The sequence below is a fragment of the Castanea sativa genome, chromosome 6 (assembly GCF_040712315.1).
Source record: "Castanea sativa cultivar Marrone di Chiusa Pesio chromosome 6, ASM4071231v1".
Lineage (NCBI taxonomy): Eukaryota > Viridiplantae > Streptophyta > Magnoliopsida > Fagales > Fagaceae > Castanea > Castanea sativa.
The window spans coordinates 12,362,572-12,381,866 of NC_134018.1; the positions used below are offsets into that span (position 1 = coordinate 12,362,572).

Sequence of the window (19,295 nt, forward strand, 5' to 3'; positions counted from 1 at the left end):
ATGTAAAACTTATATTCAGTTCCTTAGACCCATTCTCAAAAACAAAAACAAAAAAGTTCCTTAGACCCAATAAATGGGTTTTCTAATTAAAATTTTTTTTTGAGGAAATTAAAAAAAAAAAAATTTAATGTACTCTATCTAAAATATTGTAGGCGAGTAATTTTTTATTATAAAAAAAAGACATGAGAAAAAGGAACATTAAATTAACGCATTAAACGGCCTTGTTGGAGGTTGTCGTGAGAGGTGGGACTGGGAACCATCTCAAGGACACGGACCTGTCCTTTGACAGAGTAAAATCCACCATTAGAATGAGTATGACCATGACTAAATCACCAGCTACTCACCCACCACAATAACTCCATTTTTAAAGAGGAAAACTAATTAAATTTTATGTAATAAAAAGAAAGAACAATAACAACAACAGAATAACCAAACCAACAAATAGTTATTGTTCATTCTCCACAAAAAAGAAAAATTATTGTTTTTTTTTTTTAAATTTATTATAAATATATAGATATAATTTTTGGGTTATGCTCCTGGATATTATTGGAGCCTGTACCTGACCAGCAGCTCGTGATCTGGGACCCCTTTGAAACATCCTCTGAGCCGATTCTTTTTTCTGGGTTTTTGTTCATTTTTCAAGGGGTTCCAGCTTCTGGGTGTTTTTTGTTTTTTGGGTTTTGAAAGCAAAGGAATTTCTTTGATTTTTTGTGTTTTCTGGAAGCGTTTTTGGAAATGTGGAGAGACCCAGGAACTCCTGCTGATTCTTACTACCAGGTCCGCCCTGAGTGCACCGATGTTCCAAAGACCCGCTTCAAAATCAAGGTATGTTTTATGTTTTTGTTTTTTTATGACATATATAATATTCCGATTTTTAGATACCCTTTTGGATTTTTTAGATATATATGCATACACACACAAATATAAATATATATATATATATATATATATATACACACACATACATGTCATGAATTAAGGAAGTTGGAAATAATTAAATGATAGAGATTGGTTTTTTTGTGTTGGAAATTTATGATTTTTCTTGAAATTGAAGATTCGTGAACAATTACAAGATTGTTAATACTTCTATGTTTGACGGCAGGTATGATAATAATATAGTTAAGGTTTTTCTGAAATGGTGACATTGGGGCCATCAAGGTCTCATTTAATATTTCAGATTGTGTGCAATTTCATACTTAATCGGATTGTTATTAATCTGGACATTCAAAGAGAAATTTCCTTGTGAGGATGTTGCCTTAAAATTACTATTGATCAAACTTGGCAGGGCACTTGTTTTCGCAATGTTTCTTACTTCCAATTTAGAGAACGTGTTTCTCTTTTTGTCATTGGAATGGACGAGAGTCTATTTATAAGACTGAACAGTTGGAACCAAAAACTAGTCATATGCATTTATAAGTCTATCATTCTTGGTACTTTGTGAAATGTGATGCATTGAATTGAAGATCCAACCAGTATCTCTCCTATCAAGAGTTGCTTCTTTACAAATCTGATGATGTTTCATGCTACTTAAAAAAATGAATTATATGTAAAGTCATATTGATGCACTCACCCTAGGTAATACAGATGGAATGAATATTCAAATTCGTGAAATTTCTCTCTGTTGCTTGCAATGTCTATTACTGAAGCTTCTACTTTTAATCTGCTTATGCAGGCTGGTAAAACATTAAGTGTAAGGAAATGGCAGGCCGCATTTACTCCAGAAGGGTATCTGGATATCAGCAAGACTCTAGGTCGAATCCATCGTGGGGTAAGTGCCTCTTAATAATTCAAAACCATCCAAAAAGTGTGTTTGAGTTTATTTTTATTGGAGACTATGAAAGTCAGTTTGCACCAGAGCATCGCTATCATTCTTAGTTGATATATAAGATTAATAGCCATGAGCTTTGTAGCTCAACTGGCACTTCTTGATTTTCCCAACAAAGAAGTCTAGGGTTCAAAACCCCTCCCATTGTAACTGTCAAATTATCAAAAAAAAGATGTTTAAGATTAATATAGCATCTTGAGAAGCCCAGAAAATCTCTTCTCTTTAAATCAGGTTTGAATGTTGAACTGTGGAATTAGCAAACTTACTCCCTTCATATTAGATTATATAGCCACTTTTTCCCCTTTCTAAAATAAATTTGTTGGATAGATAAACATGACTTGCAGATCCTTAAGGGATATCTACTTTCTTTTAATATAAACCCTTGTGGGGGAAGATGCCATTTGATCCAAAGATCGTTGCATTGGATAATATGAATGCTGCAAAACGTATTGTTGCTCCTACTAGCATAGTTGACCACCTTTCTGTACACTCCTTGCCCATGTAAAGTTTACTAATCAGGTTGAGGAATTCAATGACCCTCTGAATTGGAGATACTATCAAGTCAAAGTAATTTACTTAATAAATGATTGTGCACATCATAATGATTATACTTCCTTTTTTGGCCTTCATGACCTCCCTAAACACTTGCAGTAATAAGCATTGCTTCCTTAATTAGTCATAAATATAGTGTGCTGTAGTCTGCTGCGGTGTCACTACTAGTCTCTCATCTAAATGCAAATTTCTAAAACAGTTGAACAATGTGCGTTTGTAAATTCATTAGGATAGGCAAATATTGTATTTGATATATGAGCAAAAGTTGTAAAGAACAAAGATATCTCTAAATATACAAATGTTAAAAGAATGTTGGAGAAGCTAATAAAGTGTAATAATGATATTATTAACTAATATCCTAGTCATTCAACTTAACTATCTTATCGATCTTGTCTAGGCTACATTTATTATCTGGCCACACTGTCACTAAAATTTCTAACATCTGCTCTATGTAACATATCTGATTTTATTATTATTCCGTTATTTTCTATGCACCTGGACTACTTGGTTCTTTTGTTCTGACAGCTCTAAATGAAGTTTGAAGTTGTTCTGCCAATTTAGTTTATACTCATTCTAAGTTGTGTTTCTTTTTATCTTGAAGGAAAAAATAACCTAGATATTCTTCACCATGATAATGTTCCTTTCATGTGTTGTGGCTAAAACCTATGTCATTTATAAATTAATCACCCTTGAGGTAGATGTTATCAATATGGAGCTCAATTGCTTTGTAAAATCTATAAATTTGTCTTACGTGAACAAACACCCAATGTAATTCATTAAGGTCTCAATAAAGCTTTTGAATCATTTTTATGGAAGTTGTTTTAATAATGGTTAGATGATTAAATTTGCCTTTTCCTAACTGTTCATGTTTTGGGGACAAATAGTAACTGTGGAATTAGAGCCATAAAAAAATACCTCCACTTAAATGATTAAATCCCATGAGTTGGGCCCCACTTATTAAGGGGGGATTCTAGGCCCACATGTGAGAGGAAGTTTTATAATTTTTTTTTGATTAAATTCATCATTTTCAAATAGTTGATTAATGATTTAATAATTGTTTACTATTTGTCCCAAATAGTATATGTGTACTTGAGCAATCCTTTTACAGAATCTTCTCTATTTCTTCATTTTGTAGATATTTTCTTTTTCATAGTTCATTTTTGTTTTTCCATTCATAAAGGAAACAAAGCTGTGAGGGTTGATGCTTATCATAATTATTTTCCAAATTAGGGGGTACATCCATCAATTAGAGGAGAAGTATGGGAATTTCTACTTGGTTGTTATGATCCTCAGAGTACATTTGAAGAACGTGAGCAGATACGGCAACGTCGAAGGTAGTCCAATTTCCTTTTCCATGAAATCCAAAATTTACTTTCTTAAGGTTTGTAATGGGTAGCACAGTTTCTTTCTTTTCTTTTAATTATAAATTGTAGCACATGGTGGGGAATTAATGGCGGAGGGTTAGGGAGAGCTTAAGGGTGTTGTTGCTTGAAGGATCAAATGGGTGATTAAGTTCAATTTTCTTTTGGGCCATTTAATTGTCCTCTTTTATGTGCTAGATAATATATTCCCTTTTTACTATGTTTTTCAAGAGATAATCATCAATTTAGATTTAAAACTAAAATATTTTTTCCCAAACAATCAAATTAAAGTGACAAAAGCACAGGTGATTATTATCAGTCTTAACCTGTAAAAAACTAACAACAATTATTTACACCTATAGCATAGTCATCCTTTTTTTAAAGTTATTATTCTGTTATTTTTGGATCCACTGTAAGTTTTATCCTTTTAGCATACAAAATATATATAAAGAGTTCAAAGTTTTCTGTACCATCTGCTGATATTTAGAGACTATCCATTTCATAAATCTTATATCTACTCCTTCAGAATGCAATATGCTAGGTGGAAGGAAGAGTGCGGCCAAATATTTCCTGTAGTTGGAAGTGGTAGATTTATCACAGCTCCTGTAATCACTGAAGATGGTCAACCCATTCAAGATCCATTAGTGCTTTTAGAAACAAACCCAGACGAGGGACAGTCTTTACCTCCTGATGACAATGGGGGGGCAAATGTTAGAGGCAGTGGTTTGGAAACAGTGAAGGATAAGAAAGCAATCCAGTGGATGCTGACTCTGCATCAAATAGGTTGGTGGTATTCTTTAATTAAATGCTCATGTCCTTTGTGTTAGGGCGAATTCATATTTACCTTTCTGCATAAGCTCGCATTTTGATGATTGATTTAGCTTGTAAAGTACTTATTATATGTAACATTATTATTAGACATTTCAATTGGTGATGATCACAGATTGATCTTAGATGAATGCATCTTGGGGATGGGATTGTCATCTAAAATTCTTTGTTACAATTTGAAAGAAAATACAATCTCAATAAAGTCTTTTCAGCATAAATTCTAGTTGCCTGGAATCTTCCAGTGTTCAACTCTCTTTCGCTAAATTTGTGCTATGAAATTTAAATGTCAATTTATTTCTAGAGAATTTCTGTCATTCTTATTGTACAATTTTCCTCAATGTTTTAAAGTTGCTTCAATTACTTATTCTGTGACCACTTGGTATTACTTCATTTGTCCCATAATCAGTTACTTTTTCAATTTTGCTTGTTTGGTAATGTCTGTCCCATGTCAAAAAGTCAAAGTTTAATTTTATGTTCCCTTTTTATTGTTATGTTGAAGCTTCCACCATTCATCAATACTTAACTACAATAATAAATAATAATACAATGGCAAGCACATACAAATATTTTGATTTACTGAAGCAATTTAGGAACCTCCTTAAAAAATGTGCATTTTTTTTTCATGGGTGACACTCATTGCAGGATGGATGGAGTAATGGTTATTTATTATATATTATGATTTAAAGTTTTTGTACAGATTTCGAAATTTGATTTAATCAGCATGCATTTGACCTTCATTTCTTATCTGGGTGTAATTGGTGCCAATAAAATTAAAATACTGTTCAACAAATCAAGATTGCATATGAATCACCAAGTTTGTCAATCTTTTCTGCTTGGAATGCTGTAGTTCTTAGTTGTTTGAAGTTTGAGCATTGATTTATTTTTTGGTGTAAAACCATAGCAATATGTTTATTTGGAATTTACTTGCATATAGTAAATTAGAGCATTGTTGTATTTAGTTATAAGAGCATGTTTGTACTCATAGATTTATTTTTTGATGAATTTTCTGGTTGGCTTAATATTAATGTCAGGTCTTGATGTGGTTCGGACTGATCGGACATTGGTGTTTTATGAGAAGCAGGAAAACTTGTCAAAACTTTGGGATATTCTTGCTGTTTATGCCTGGATAGATACAGATGTTGGTTATTGTCAAGGTGGGTGATTCAAATGGATAGCTAATGTGTCGTGAAGGGCTTGTTCAATCAAATGATGAGTCACATTGCTTTGTTGGAAATCTGCTTGAACCATTATATTGCCGTGATCTCCATTCTCCACTACCATTAGCTTTGCCACCCAGTAATTATTAACTTTGTTCAATAAGGGACTGTAGCCTGTAGCTTAAATTGTCATGGGTTTGAGTAGATATGATGTTTGCACCATAAAAGATTGAAAAATACTAGATATGAATACTGTTTATTACATGCTTGAAATGTTATGAAATAATCATTCAACATTTATGGCTAGGGACACATATCTAGTGGACTGCTTTTAGTATAAAGTGTGTACAAATCTAGCATGATCGTCTTCTTTACAATGCTCTTGTAAATGCTACTTGTTTAATTATAACATTTGAATGGAAAAATAATGACAAACATGATTTGCAAATTGGGGTCCATTTGCCAGTGGGTCTTGATAATATGTTTCTCCATGCTCTCATGGCATTTTCATGACATGAAATCATCAGAGATTAGGTCCAGGAAGCTCCTTAGATCACTCTTTCTCTATTAGTAGGTGAGAGAATTGTCCAACTAACCATTTTTTTTACATTGGGGTCCATTTTCCTTAAATTTCTTTTCCATTGTATCTAAATAAATGGCATATCAGGAAAAAAAATTATATATGTTAATATTCACCCAATATCAGCTATCTGTTGTGTTCCACTATACTTGTAGTAATGTTTTTTTTCTAAGGTTCAAGAGTTGGACCAACCTTTGATTCTTTCACTTGTTTATTAAGGGAAGAATAATAATCATTGATGTAGTCTACTTATATTGTTACATGTGGGTCTAGCATTCTTATCTAAATATATATATATATATATATATATATATATATTTCATTGAATTTCTTCTCATTTACATTCCTTCCTTGCATAGCAAGAGGCAACAAAAATTTACATAATTATTGCAACACAATATTGGATCTTCTATCTAAACTTTATGACAATACTGAGCAGGAATGAGTGACCTCTGCTCCCCCATGATAATTCTTCTTGAAGATGAAGCAGATGCATTTTGGTGCTTTGAACGGTTGATGCGCAGATTGGTACTTTTTTGCCCCATCCAATTTTTTTGTTGGTATAATATTTCACTTTAAGTAGTGTACTTTAGTTATTATTTAGATATCTCCTACTTTGCAAAATAGCTTGCTTTGGGTGGAAAATTTTGTAGGCCATATTATTTCACTTTAAGTAGTGTACTTTAGTTAAATATTCTCCGTTTACAAGTAACCACACTATGTTCCATTCTATATGATCTGTTAACATATCGTTCTTCCAGAGCTGGAAATTTTTTTTAGATTAATCGTTTTTGTTTCTCATTTTAATTCCAGTTCCTTACAATATGTGTTCTTGTTTTAAAATTATAGCGAGGAAATTTCAGATGCACTGATAGCTCCGTTGGAGTGGAGGCACAACTTAGTAATTTGGCTGCAATTACTCAAGTTATAGATCCAAAACTTCATCAGCACTTAGGTATTGCCTTCAAATTTTGTTTTCTCATTCTTTATATTCAGCTCATAATCAATGTCATATATCAGTTAATAAAGCTTCTCTCCTTGTCAGTATAAACATTATATTGCAGTTGTTGTTTTGTAACTCATTGTTATTAATAAAAGATATAAGAGTTTGGTGGAAGAATTATTGACCTTTGAGCATTGCTGCCAAACATAAGCTGAAAATCAGCATTCAGGGGTAATTGTGAAACCATCATAAAACGAAAATTTTATTGAATGGAAAGGAAACTCAATTAGACAGGGTGAAGAGAGCCACTAAAAAATTACTATATAAAGTTGATAAGATCTACAATTTAAATAGGTATAGAAAGCACTCCAAAGACAGTAGACCACTCAAACAAAGTTTGCAAGAAAAAAGATTTGGTCTCAATGCTTTACAGTTCCTTTCTCTCCAGCTTGCCCACATAAAGCAAGAGGAGCAGCATTCCAAGTAATGCTATTTTTATGCCAGCAAGACAGCTCTGCAGGGGCCAACTAAAAACATATTTTCCACCTTCTTTGGCACCATCCACTGAATCCCAAATGCATAAAAGGAATGGACCATAATTCTCTTGTTTTAGAGAAATTCTTGGCAAAGGGAGGTTCCTTTGGCTATATGGACTTGAACTGTGGAATTTAAGTGAGAAACTAAAGGCAAGAGTATTAGGGGAAATTTTCAAGTGATTTTTTTTTTTTTTTGGGTTGAGTTATTGATGGGAGGAATTCTCAAATGTTTTAAATTGCAAGGCTGGCCTATATGGCTGGAAGCTCATAATCAATGTCTTTATAGTTTTTATTTACTTTCATATGCTACCCAAAAGTAAGAAAACAAAAATTTATTGCCCAATATCTATTTTTAAGTTATAATATATGAACGGGGGTGAGGAAGAAAGACATCATGTACTTTAGCATAGTTTTTTTAATTAATAGTCTGCCCTGACAAAGCAACTCAACCATTGCTATGCTGTTAACTGGTGTAGATGCAGCTCTCAACTATAACATTGTAATTCTTTTTCTTTTCTTTTTTAATATAAGCTAACATTGTAATTCTTTCGGAGTACCTCATGTAAACACCCTGTGTACATGATGTAGTTCCTCTTCATTAATAAAAACGTTTTAGTAATAAAAAAATAGGCCATTTAATGGTTTTATTTTTACTTTTATTGTATTATAGTACTATATCCTATATACTATTATGTCAATAGTTCAATATTCCCCTTGTGACAATATATTTTATTTTTCTTGCACATCCTTTCATTTAGTTCTCAAGAAAGAAAGTAATAGAAAAGCATGTCTTTTGATTTTGGAGCAGAGACACTAGGTGGAGGTGATTATCTGTTTGCTTTTCGGATGCTCATGGTTTTGTTTCGGAGAGAATTCTCTTTTGGTGACTCATTGTACCTTTGGGAGGTAGGATTCAACTTCAACTGTATCTTTTTCCTTCTTTTTTTGGGAGTTCAACTCCTGTCTGGAGGGTTTAAAACTGTTCCTCAAAGACCAAATTTAACTTTCAATATACTTAAATCTCATGTTTCTCTTCCAAATGTTTTGTGATGTGATTCTATTATTTAAATAATTGTTTGCTGATTATTTTGGTCTAATCTAAATTAAAGTTTAAAAAGCTTATATAAGGATATGGTTAGTGTTCTTTAGAAAACATAGAAAGTTGTTACAGAAATATTGCATGGATAATCATTCAAGACTTATCTTTCACCTAAATATAACTGGTCCGTGATTAAAAGCCAAGAGATTGTATCTAAAGTAGGCATGTGAATTGTGATGTCATTTGAAATTTTCCTGTAGGAGGGATTGTTTATGAGTTATGACTTGATCTCTATGCATCCATTTGCTTCTCAATTGAGAGCATCCAAATGCTCTTGCCTCTATGTTGTGATCACTCTTTACATGTTCAGAATATAAGGTTTAAGCTGTGATTTATGCAGATGCATGCCATGCTTGTGGCACAAATATATTAAAGAATATTGATGCTAATTGTTTGAGCTTACTGATGTGGTCGTAGAATGTGATTTTTTCCCCCTGTTCTTGTGAATCGTGTCCTAGGCCCACCTATAGGCAAGCCCCCCAAAAACTCATGTATACTTGATCTGAAACCTCTTAAATTAGTGCTGGGGAAAAATAAATAACATCAAATAAAATTGCTAATTTATATGGCTTTAAGAAGTGTTCATTCAGTCAGTTTTCTGTTAAATAATTCCTTGGGGTATTTTATAATCGCTTTTATTTATTGGACTTAAGCATGCAAAAGGAAGATGCCTGTGTCTCCTTTTATTCTCACTTATTCCTTTTGTTCATTTTTATTTGTGTATGTTCATGCATGTGTCTGTGTCTATGATAGTTTTTGGGCATTAAGTTTACTGTTATATAATCTTTTTTTTTAATTGTAATCACACATTAGACATTTCTGTTAATAGTTATTGTATGGTGTTTGGACTTTTTTCAGATGATGTGGGCCCTGGAATACGATCCTGACTTATTCTTATTGTATGAAGAACCTGAGTCAGCTAGTGAAAAAGCTGAGGGATCTAAAGGAAAAGCAAAGTCAAGACGTCAATGTGGAAAGTACGAAAGGGAAAATATGAAAAATGGAGCAAAGAATTCAGAAGCCCCCCTCCCAATCTCTATTTTCCTTGTTGCTAGTGTCTTAAAAGATAAGAGCACAAAGCTACTGCAAGAAGCTCGTGGCCTGGACGACGTTGTCAAGGTTAGCTTGGTTTAGAAACTCTAATATGCTGATTTACTTTAGGTCAGTCCATGGGAAAATAAAAAATACGTAGAGAAATCAAGTGAGGAAATAGCATTCAACAAGGAAAAAAGGGGTAAATATTGAAGTTTCTTTAATCCGGATGATGAAGAGTTGGGTGGGGTTGGCATAGGTGTTACACCTTGACCGCCCCGCTTCTCTTCCCCTCTAGAAAAAAAAAAAAAAAAAAAAAAAAAAAAAAAAAACCCATTTAAGAGTAATGAAGCCATGAAGGTGTGCATCAGGAAAATTCACCTACCAACCTTAAGGATTTAGAAGAATTTTCCCCTTCTCTTTGGTAAAAACATTTGTTAAAGTACAATCAGTTGTTCTTTATTCTTCTACTGATGATTAGAATAAATTTTGTAGTCCTGAGGAAACAGTAGTTGGGTACTGATGCAGCATTTTCCATGAAATTAATTATCCAGTTCTAATAGGCATGTGCTGGAACATTGCAATTATAAGTTACTTTATAACTTTGCCTGTCTCTGTCTAAATCATTTTTCTCCTTTTTTGTCTTTTAATCCTTTCCAGATATTGAATGACATTACTGGAAATCTAGATGCCAGAAAAGCTTGCACTGGAGCAATGAAACTTCACAAGAAGTATTTAAAAAAGGTAACATTCTTGTCTTGGACCTTTTTTATAGTCTTGAAATGCATTTAAAATCTTTCCTGGAGTAAGAAACAGTGAAACATGGCATAATAGGCTATAGTTTATAGAAGTGACTGAAACTGTCTAGAGTTTTAAGACTAAAAAAAGAAAAAGAAAAATGATCAAACTGCAAGATGTCATCTTAGCGCCAATCATTCAAAGAGTTTCACTCTGGTGCTTTGTTTGTAGAACCTTTTGGTAGCCAAATTTTCCTGGTTATAACATAGGAATCCTTCAAATGTTACAATTTCATGGTCAACCAACTTTTCTCTCTGCTGGTCATGTTATTAGTGGCCATACTCCATCAACCTGTTCTAAAAGGGTCCCAGAGGCTATTAAAACAAAGGATATTACGCCAGAATGAAGCCATTTTGTTGCCCTCACCATTTCTGGATAAACCAGTAGTGAAAGATTATGCTTGTATTTATACGTTTGATTTTGTACACTTTTTTCTGCCAACTGGAATCCATGGGGTAGTAATATCCTCTATTCATCAGTTGTTTGTGTTGCTTTATTAAAAAGAAAAGCTCTTCCGCGTATTGCTTCAATTCACTGAACAACATTGTCACTGCAGGCCAAGAAGACATAACTGTAAAGAAACCACATGATTTTTTTGGGCCAGTCAAGAAATAATGGATGTTTTTTCCTACTTGCTGGCGATTTGATTTGGCGAGCAATAATGATATACTTTAACTTGAGATTTTGTCTGAGTTCACAGAATCGTAAGATTGCTCCAGCAGCAAACCTTCCACAGAAATGAGTGTTGTATGTTCAAATAATCTTTCATTATTTGTATATCCAAAACAATTCTTTGCAAGATCTTACACAAATGTACTTTGTAAGCCCCTATTGTTTGTAACAATTACAAAAATACAAAAGAAAGCTGATACACAATTGAAATCCATATCAATGAAATTAATTTTATTTGTAGTGGTGTATTTTCTTTTGGGAAGAAATGTGGGAACAGGATGATTCAATTAGACAGCTAATATGCTTGCGTGGTCCAAGAAAACCAGAAGTCACAAGGCAAAACTAGAAAGAACATTGAAACTGATGACAAAAATTAAGTGTCCATTTGATACATTTTATTTTTGAGCAATGGTTATTACACATGCCATACACACGCTTGTTTTAGCTAAAATTGATTTCAATTAAAAACATGCATGCGTATAGTGTGTGTGAGTTATTTTCCTTTATTTTTTGTGGGTTTTTAAAAATGAACTTTTTGAAAATGTTTAAATAAATAAATAAAAAGATTAAAATTTATACTTCAAAAAAAAATGTTGTTTTAAAAAGCCCTCCTTGAGGGAAGGCAAAATTTATTCTAGTAAAATCTCTTATAGTCGAATAAAAAATTTAAGATACCTAAAATATATTGGTAATTTGGTCTAATGATAAAAGTGCATATCATGGAAATGGGCATCATAGTTTTAAAATAATAATAATAATAATACACTAATAAAAAAGAAACTAGAGGTAAAATGTCTTACATTGCTAATTTTAAGAAATAGAATAGGAAGGGAATTTTTTTTATTTTTTTCCTAGGAAGGGAAACTAAAGTGCGCATTTGAGATCATTTACTTTTATTGGCTTATTGGACTTTCCAAAATAAGTTGGTGAAGAGTACAATTCATCTAAAAACAAGTCTTTTAAAAATGGGACATAAAATTGAATAAGATATAAATCAATTCTGGCAAACGAACCCTAAGCATTGGGCAAAGATGATACAAAAATGCCTTTTCAAATCAAGGTTCCCAAAACGCCCCTCTTAAAAAAGAACCTTCTCACATACAGGAAAAGCAGGGAAAAAAAATTTGTTTATTCACTTTTTCACCTGTTCATTATAAAACTTTTTTTTTTTTTGGGTAGGAATTCATTATAAAGCTTGGAGCCATATTGTTGTAACCTATAAAGTTCATACTCAAATCATAGTCTTTACTTGTATTTGATTAGAATTGAATATATATGACATAATCTCATTTCTGGTTAACTAAACTGACTCTGACCTATACGGTGCAAAGTTCCATAATTTTTTGTCCATTGTCCTCTATTTTCTAGTACTCAGATTAAAGGGTTTCACTATATTCGGTTTAATTGATGTTAATTATCATAAAGTGCTTCATATTAGAGACTCAGAAATAAGAATCTTTCTCAATTGGTAGGTTCTGCTAGTAACTAGTAAGGTCTAAATTTCATTTGCAGTCTTGCTTAGAAACCCAGTCTACCTAAATAAAGTCCTTGGTTATGAAAAGTGAAATTAACTCATTTGCATCTCATTGCTCATGCTATGAGATGCAAAAGTTTAATCATTGAAGAGGACACTTCTTCAGCTGCTTCTTTCCTGCATATGGAAGATAGTGGATAGTTCCAAAGTAGGTTATGGGGGACTCTTTTTCAGAAAGAATTCACAGAAGTCTTGGAACGAGTTAGATTGAATCTTCAGGATTTTCAGCTTTTGTAAGATTCAATTGCTTGAAACTTGAAAGCAGTTAACGCGGTTGGTATGTCCTTCATAGCTAAGTCTATTCAAACTTAGAGTGTATTTGGATACCTCTTATAGCTGAAAACTAAAAACAGTGTAGCAAAATAATTTTTAAATGTGCGAATAGTGCCGTATGATCCATTTTTAATGAAAATTTTGCTAAAAAAAGAGGTTTGTAGGTCCCATGAACAGTGCATGAGATCCACTGACAGATGCATTTTTTAGTCTTGGGTGTGACATTTTAGTTACTGTAGCCGTGGGTCCCACGGAGCATAAACGCCAGACGCAAAACGTTGAGAGATTCAGCAGTATCCAAACGCTCATTTAATGTCAAGCTTGGAGTGTCAAAAGAAGCCAATCATCTTATGCTCTCAACATATTTTCAGTTAACTAGCTTGGATGATTGAAAGCATATTGCCAGGAGCCTTGTAGCTCCGTGGCATTATCTGATTCTCCCAATGAGGAAATTAGGGTGTGAATCCCCCCTCTCACATTTCTTGCAAGAAAAACAAATTGAAAGCATATCAGATGGATTGTTACATACAATTTTGTTGATAATATGGCCACTTAGATATAGTAAAATATTCAGCCCCGAATCCTACAATATTTTTTCTTCTCATTAGGTGGCTTGGTTGGTTAATTGAAAGCATATCACATTTTGTTTAGATATCTATTTCTTGAGAAAATTCATGTCTATAGTCTTTTCTTTTCTGCTTGCCTCGCCTTTTTGAGGTTCCATCTTCTATCATATAGGCCTCATTTAATTTAATCAACGAGCTAGACGATGAAAGCATTAATTTTTCCATCTTCCATCATATATAACCAGTTTGTACTATGACATGTTTGATGTTCCTCTTAGTACCAGATTACTCATGTCTGCTATAAATCATATCTGTTGAGGAGACATAAAGCCATATGACTTGCCCCATGCAGCCCCAAGCCCTACCACTCGAGCTAAATATATTTGCGAGCTAGAAATTCTAAAATTAAAATTTTCCAATGTGTATGAAAGGTTGAAGTCAATTCAAAACCAACATATTTGAAGACCAAAGTTCCAAAAAATTTCACAACACTTTTTTTATAAATAAAAAAATAAGTGCTAGGAAACAAAAAGACAGTGAACCAGTCACTCTTCAGTGTAGAATATCTGTCAGATACCATGTGAATCCATCGTTATATAAAAACTACTTGTTATAATTTCATACAGATAATCATAATTTCTGTTTCAACTTGTTACATCCTCCGCATCTGCCATTGGAACCAACTGATAATAAAACAGGCCTTGAAATCCTAGTTGTGCCATTTCCTCATTTTCCATCCACCCAAGTGTAAAAACATCCTCTGATGCTGAGACAGAACAATTATGATATGAGAGAAAGCATTGTACTTAGTTGCATGGAGGTGCTGAACTTGTTTAACTAAATCCAAGAAATGTAAATTCTCACCAAAGCAAACTCCCTACTAGGTGGAAAGAGTTCATGCAAAAATCCCCAAATCATCATATATGGAAGTGATCCGTCATAAGCATAAAAGTCACAGCTGTGATGAACATGATTGCCAGGAAATTAACATGGGATTGGTGCCCAGAATTTCCTGGCCGGGGAATTTCTGTAGGAAGCGCACACTCTTCACCATTGAAAAGAAGTCTTGTTGGGAATCCATCACCAAGTTGTACATTGATTCCAGGTGTGAGTTTCTTTGAGAATGAAATAACTGTTTGCTGCTTGCCAGGCACTCTTGGGTCATACAATTTAGTCCCATTTGTCTCTCCCATCAAGAAATTCAAACCCTTTATCCCTTGTAAGAAGATGGTATCATTTAGGTCTGGTAAGCTGGTACCATTGAAAGAGTAAGCTTTTTCAAAACCCGGAAACGCCTTTTTCATTTGAATTGCAGTGTACCAATCCTCGAAAGGTGACTCGCCCCAGTTAAAGAGTGTAATCCGAGCTGTCCATCCACTCCTGTAATCAGTGTCAAGATGCCAATTGATGCTAACCCCACAATTGTCTGGACAAGGCATTGGTTTTGGTATGTGTTTGTGTTTAATTTTAGCCCAGGCTTTTGCTTTCTCCGTTCTGTTTACAAAAGGCACAAGAAGGGCTTCCGGTGGAAGAAGCATTGCTGCAGCATTCTGATTGCAAGTGTCTGATTCGGAACAACCACAAGCACAAGTGTTGCAAGGAATGACACTAGAATTGTAGTATGCTGAATAAGAAACACAGCATCTAGCTTGCTTAACCTTGGGACGTGTAATGTTGCATACTACTTGCCAACTTGCAACAGCACTAGTTGTAGCCGCAAGCCCACTTGGGTCAGGAAACTCTGATGGATCAACTCTGATTGGAGGGCCACACTTGTATTGCGGATTAACAACACCACTGATAGCCCATTTCTGTGGCGGATTCAGAGCAGTTCTATTCATGTCAGGAGGTAGCTTATAGACTTGCAATTGAAAAATAGACATTGATTTGCTCTCATCCATTACTTTGGGCAAGATGGTTCCATTTCTGCAGCAAAAAGGTAACTTTCCAACTTTGCTATCATTTTTTAAATAAGGAGGGAGGTCAGAAATGGTTGGCCTCTTTTCACAGTTCATGACTTGAGAGAAATCAAGGTCTGCATAGTATTTGGCAGCAGGGCCATAGACACAAGTGGCACCATCCTTTTTGTGAGTGAAGGCTCCTCTCATGCTGTAAATGAACTCTCCTCTCATCCACTCCCAGGTTAAATTCCAGTGATCAAGACGGCCTAATGGGTGGCTGTTATCGATGGTCACTTGGGCAAGATAGTTGCCTGGAAAGGCTTGGAGCACATCATATGAGAAAGAGAGATCACCAGACTGACGAGGCAAGAATTTGGTCTTTTTAGTGGCTTTAGCCTTGTATTTTGGATCTCTTTTACAGCATACATACATCACACTAGCCCCTGGGAAACAAATTTGCACAAAGTAAGTTCGGAGATGTCTTGCATTATATGAATGCAAAATAATGCTAGCAATGTACAATGTATTCTATTGTATAAATACAAAACCGTGTTTTGATACACCTTTAAATTAGGAACATTTAATAGGAATCATGAAATTGATCCATTTCAAACAAACCCGATGATACTGAAAAAGTTGTTACCGTCCAAAGTAACTTTGCTTTTTAGTAAAAACAAAGAAGCTAACATCAAGAAGAACAAAATACTTTTGTTTGGATGATTGAAAATTGCAGGCAATGAAATTTATCAAGAGTCAGCTTTTGATAAAGTGCTATATCTATTGTAATTCCTGAGGTTGAAAAGAAGGAACCCATTTTACATCCTTGGGACCTTTTCAATGAAAACATTTAATTTTTTCTTAATCTCTAAAAAGAATCGCATCCTATTCCTAAGAAAAAGCTGTACCTTTTCAAACTTCTGAACCATAATTTTCAGTATGTTTTTGTTTCCACAAGCATGAATATATTGAAAGAAAAGCTATATCTTTCCCTCCTGAAAATCAACTAGCAAGGCTCCTTTTCAGATTTTCTGGATAAAAATTCCTCCTCCCAAATAGTTTTTTAATAATTTGAACCTTCATATTAAGCAAGTTATTATCAAATTGAGGTTCTTGTTCATAGCTTTACTTATTCATTAGAATCCCATGTTAGATTACAAAACAAAATCACTATACGCCTTGCTAATTCCACAAAAGTTTCATTCAACACATATATAACTACATGATTAAAAATTACCCTTCTCTTATAATTTTTTATCTATTAATGTTTGAAATAAAAACTTTGTTGCAAAAATAAAATTTCCATTCTATAACCACATTCATGCAAACAAATATGAACCTTAAAAAACAACAAAATAAACTTACCACGACGATGTGGTGCAGGACACTTATACCCATCATTTTCAAGCCTAATTGTCTTTGGCATTGGAACCCCAGGCGGCTTCACCCCAAACTGTGTCCCGGTTAAATCCACAACCACCTGAATCTGAGTCTCGTCCCCAGCGGTTTCAATTGCCGTCTTCAAGTCCGCAGTTGGGTACCCCACCAAGTAAGTCCCGTTCCCGACCGGGGCTGGGAAATCAGTCGAGTCCACAAGGATGGCTCCGGTAGCCGTCACCAAAATCTCATTGTGGTGAAACCCAATGAACATCTTCCATGCCTTGAGCTCATGGACCCCGGCATTGAATATTATTGCCTGGGACTTAAACGCCCACGCCTGCGCCGTCACATTCTTCACGTGAGGATACTCTTTCTCGCGACTAATGAAGGTGTATGTGAGAAAGATCCCATTACAGTCTTCTTGCTCGGGCGGAGGGGCAGCCGTCTTGGGGTCTTCGTCGTAGTCTTGTCCATAAGAAACCTCAAATGTATAACAAAACAACACAGCTAACAACAATGTTACGTAAAAGGGCTTTGCATGGTGCCATGCAATTCTCATCCCTGGTGTTTTTGTCATTGCTTAATGAGGCAATGACTTTTGTGCTTGTGTTTATGCCTTTTGCTTTTGCTTTTGCTTTTGTTTTGTTTTGTTTTTTTGTTTTTGGTATTCAACTTTTTTTTGGGTTTTGAAATGAAGAAAAAGAGCGGCGGAGGAGAGGAGGAGCAACCGCGCGAGGACGCGGGGCGAGGGAGGTGCAGAGGAGTCAGAGACCCTAGAAGATTGAGAGGTGAATGGTTTAAATTTGAGAAGAGGCAATGGAAGACTGAGTCAAGCTAAATTCTCTTCCTCTAGTTTTAGCTTAGGATTCGGAGGAGGGGTTGCAAAAGAATGTGTTGTGTCCGTGTGCATGTGTGAGTACACATCGCATCATATTGCATAGGAAACTTATATAGTAAGAGATGGTTGGTTTGGAATACAAACACTCTGTCGTACTCTTTATGTTCCACTTTATACTCTATTAATGATAACTTGTTGCATATTTTTTTGACTTTCCTTATAAATAACCAATTTTTAGTATGGAAAAAAAAAATCAAACACATGTCATGCTATAATTGGGGGAGTATAAAGTAAAATATAAAAAGTAAAACAAATGATTTATATTTATTTTTCTTGGTAGTCATTTTAAAGACAGTTAAGCTACTTGATAGCCGTTATTTTCATTTTTAAAATTCCAACAGTTTCTCGTTCTTTTCTGTTTTTGTTTTTGAGAACATGTTTCTCAAACCTTTAGTTGATACATTGTAATTGATATACAATAAAAATTATAATAATATAGTGATGAATTGCAAAAATAATGTCACCATTAATTACAACTTACCATCCCAATAAATGTGTTAGAAACCAAAAAACTAGCTTGAGCAGGCCCAAAATGGACGTGTTTGGAACTTTGGATCCAACTGTTTAATGAAAACAAGAATGGTTAATCAATTTGGTTGCCAAGAGTTGTGACAAAAGGTTTTTTATTTTTTTTTTGAGAAGAAGTTGTGACAAAGAAGAGAGTTGAATTTAGCATTGGCCCTTTGACCTGCTTTCTATTTTCAATAATTAAAATTTTCGCTGTCTCAAAATATAGAAATCAAATAAAGCATAATGAGATTACCAATAAAATAGTCTTAAGCCAAGTGTTCATTTGGCTATTAACACTAAGAATTCTAATTTCTTTTCCATGACATGCGTGCGCTTGTAGCCAAGGGACCACAATGCCTTACGGCTGAGTTCCAGCATGGCACGGAGGTCTACGAGCAAACATGGTCCTCATTCCAAAAGCATCCCAGAAATTAGCCTGAATCAAACATGCCTAGACCATCTCTTCCCATAAGCATTTTGCAACTTCCAGAATATCATATCATCCAAACATATTTTAGACGAATTTGGGAAAAAAAAAAATCAAACTTAAGTAACCACTTTGCAAAGACATTTTATTGAAACATATAATTGCTAGAATTATGATTAAGTAATTAAATTCACAATTGTCTAAAAGCTTAGCCTTTTGGACAGTCTAATTTATCAATAACAATTAAGGAAAACTTCAATTAAGACTTTAACATAATACAAAAGAACACCATTTAATTCGAAAGCATTAACCTATAAATTCAAATCAATTATGTTATATATATATATATATATATATATATATATATATATATATATTTTTTTTTTTTAATACAAGATAGAATTCTACTCTAACCTATCAATTATG

General features: G+C 34.0%; 2 protein-coding genes across 2 annotated transcripts; one reads left to right on the forward strand and one right to left on the reverse strand.

Moving 5' to 3' along the window:
* The first annotated feature begins 226 nt into the window (after positions 1–226).
* LOC142641363 (rab GTPase-activating protein 22-like) lies at positions 227–11,623 on the forward strand. Its single transcript, XM_075815783.1, has 11 exons — positions 227–825; positions 1,673–1,768; positions 3,608–3,711; positions 4,265–4,521; positions 5,598–5,720; positions 6,743–6,831; positions 7,153–7,258; positions 8,591–8,688; positions 9,740–10,000; positions 10,574–10,657; positions 11,268–11,623. Exons 1-11 carry the CDS (start codon positions 736–738, stop codon positions 11,280–11,282), a joined length of 1,323 nt encoding a protein of 440 aa, XP_075671898.1. The 5' UTR covers positions 227–735; the 3' UTR covers positions 11,283–11,623.
* Positions 11,624–14,498: 2,875 nt separating this feature from the next.
* LOC142639467 (COBRA-like protein 10) lies at positions 14,499–17,611 on the reverse strand. The gene is made up of 2 exons (XM_075813638.1): positions 17,020–17,611; positions 14,499–16,100 (listed from the first exon to the last, which is right to left on the reverse strand). Exons 1-2 carry the CDS (start codon positions 17,609–17,611, stop codon positions 14,674–14,676), a joined length of 2,019 nt encoding a protein of 672 aa, XP_075669753.1. The 3' UTR covers positions 14,499–14,673.
* Positions 17,612–19,295: the final 1,684 nt, after the last annotated feature.

Bases quoted from the DNA above. Each gene is read 5' to 3' on its own strand.
- LOC142639467 (XM_075813638.1), bottom strand. From the start codon at position 17,611: ATGACAAAAACACCAGGGATGAGAATTGCATGGCACCATGCAAAGCCC. The intron at 16,101-17,019 runs GTAAGTTTATTT...TTTGTTTCCCAG, and splicing joins TCCTGCACCACATCGTCGTG to GGGCTAGTGTGATGTATGTA.
- LOC142641363 (XM_075815783.1), top strand. From the start codon at position 736: ATGTGGAGAGACCCAGGAACTCCTGCTGATTCTTACTACCAGGTCCGC. The intron at 826-1,672 runs GTATGTTTTATG...CTGCTTATGCAG, and splicing joins AGACCCGCTTCAAAATCAAG to GCTGGTAAAACATTAAGTGT. The intron at 4,522-5,597 runs GTTGGTGGTATT...TATTAATGTCAG, and splicing joins GCTGACTCTGCATCAAATAG to GTCTTGATGTGGTTCGGACT.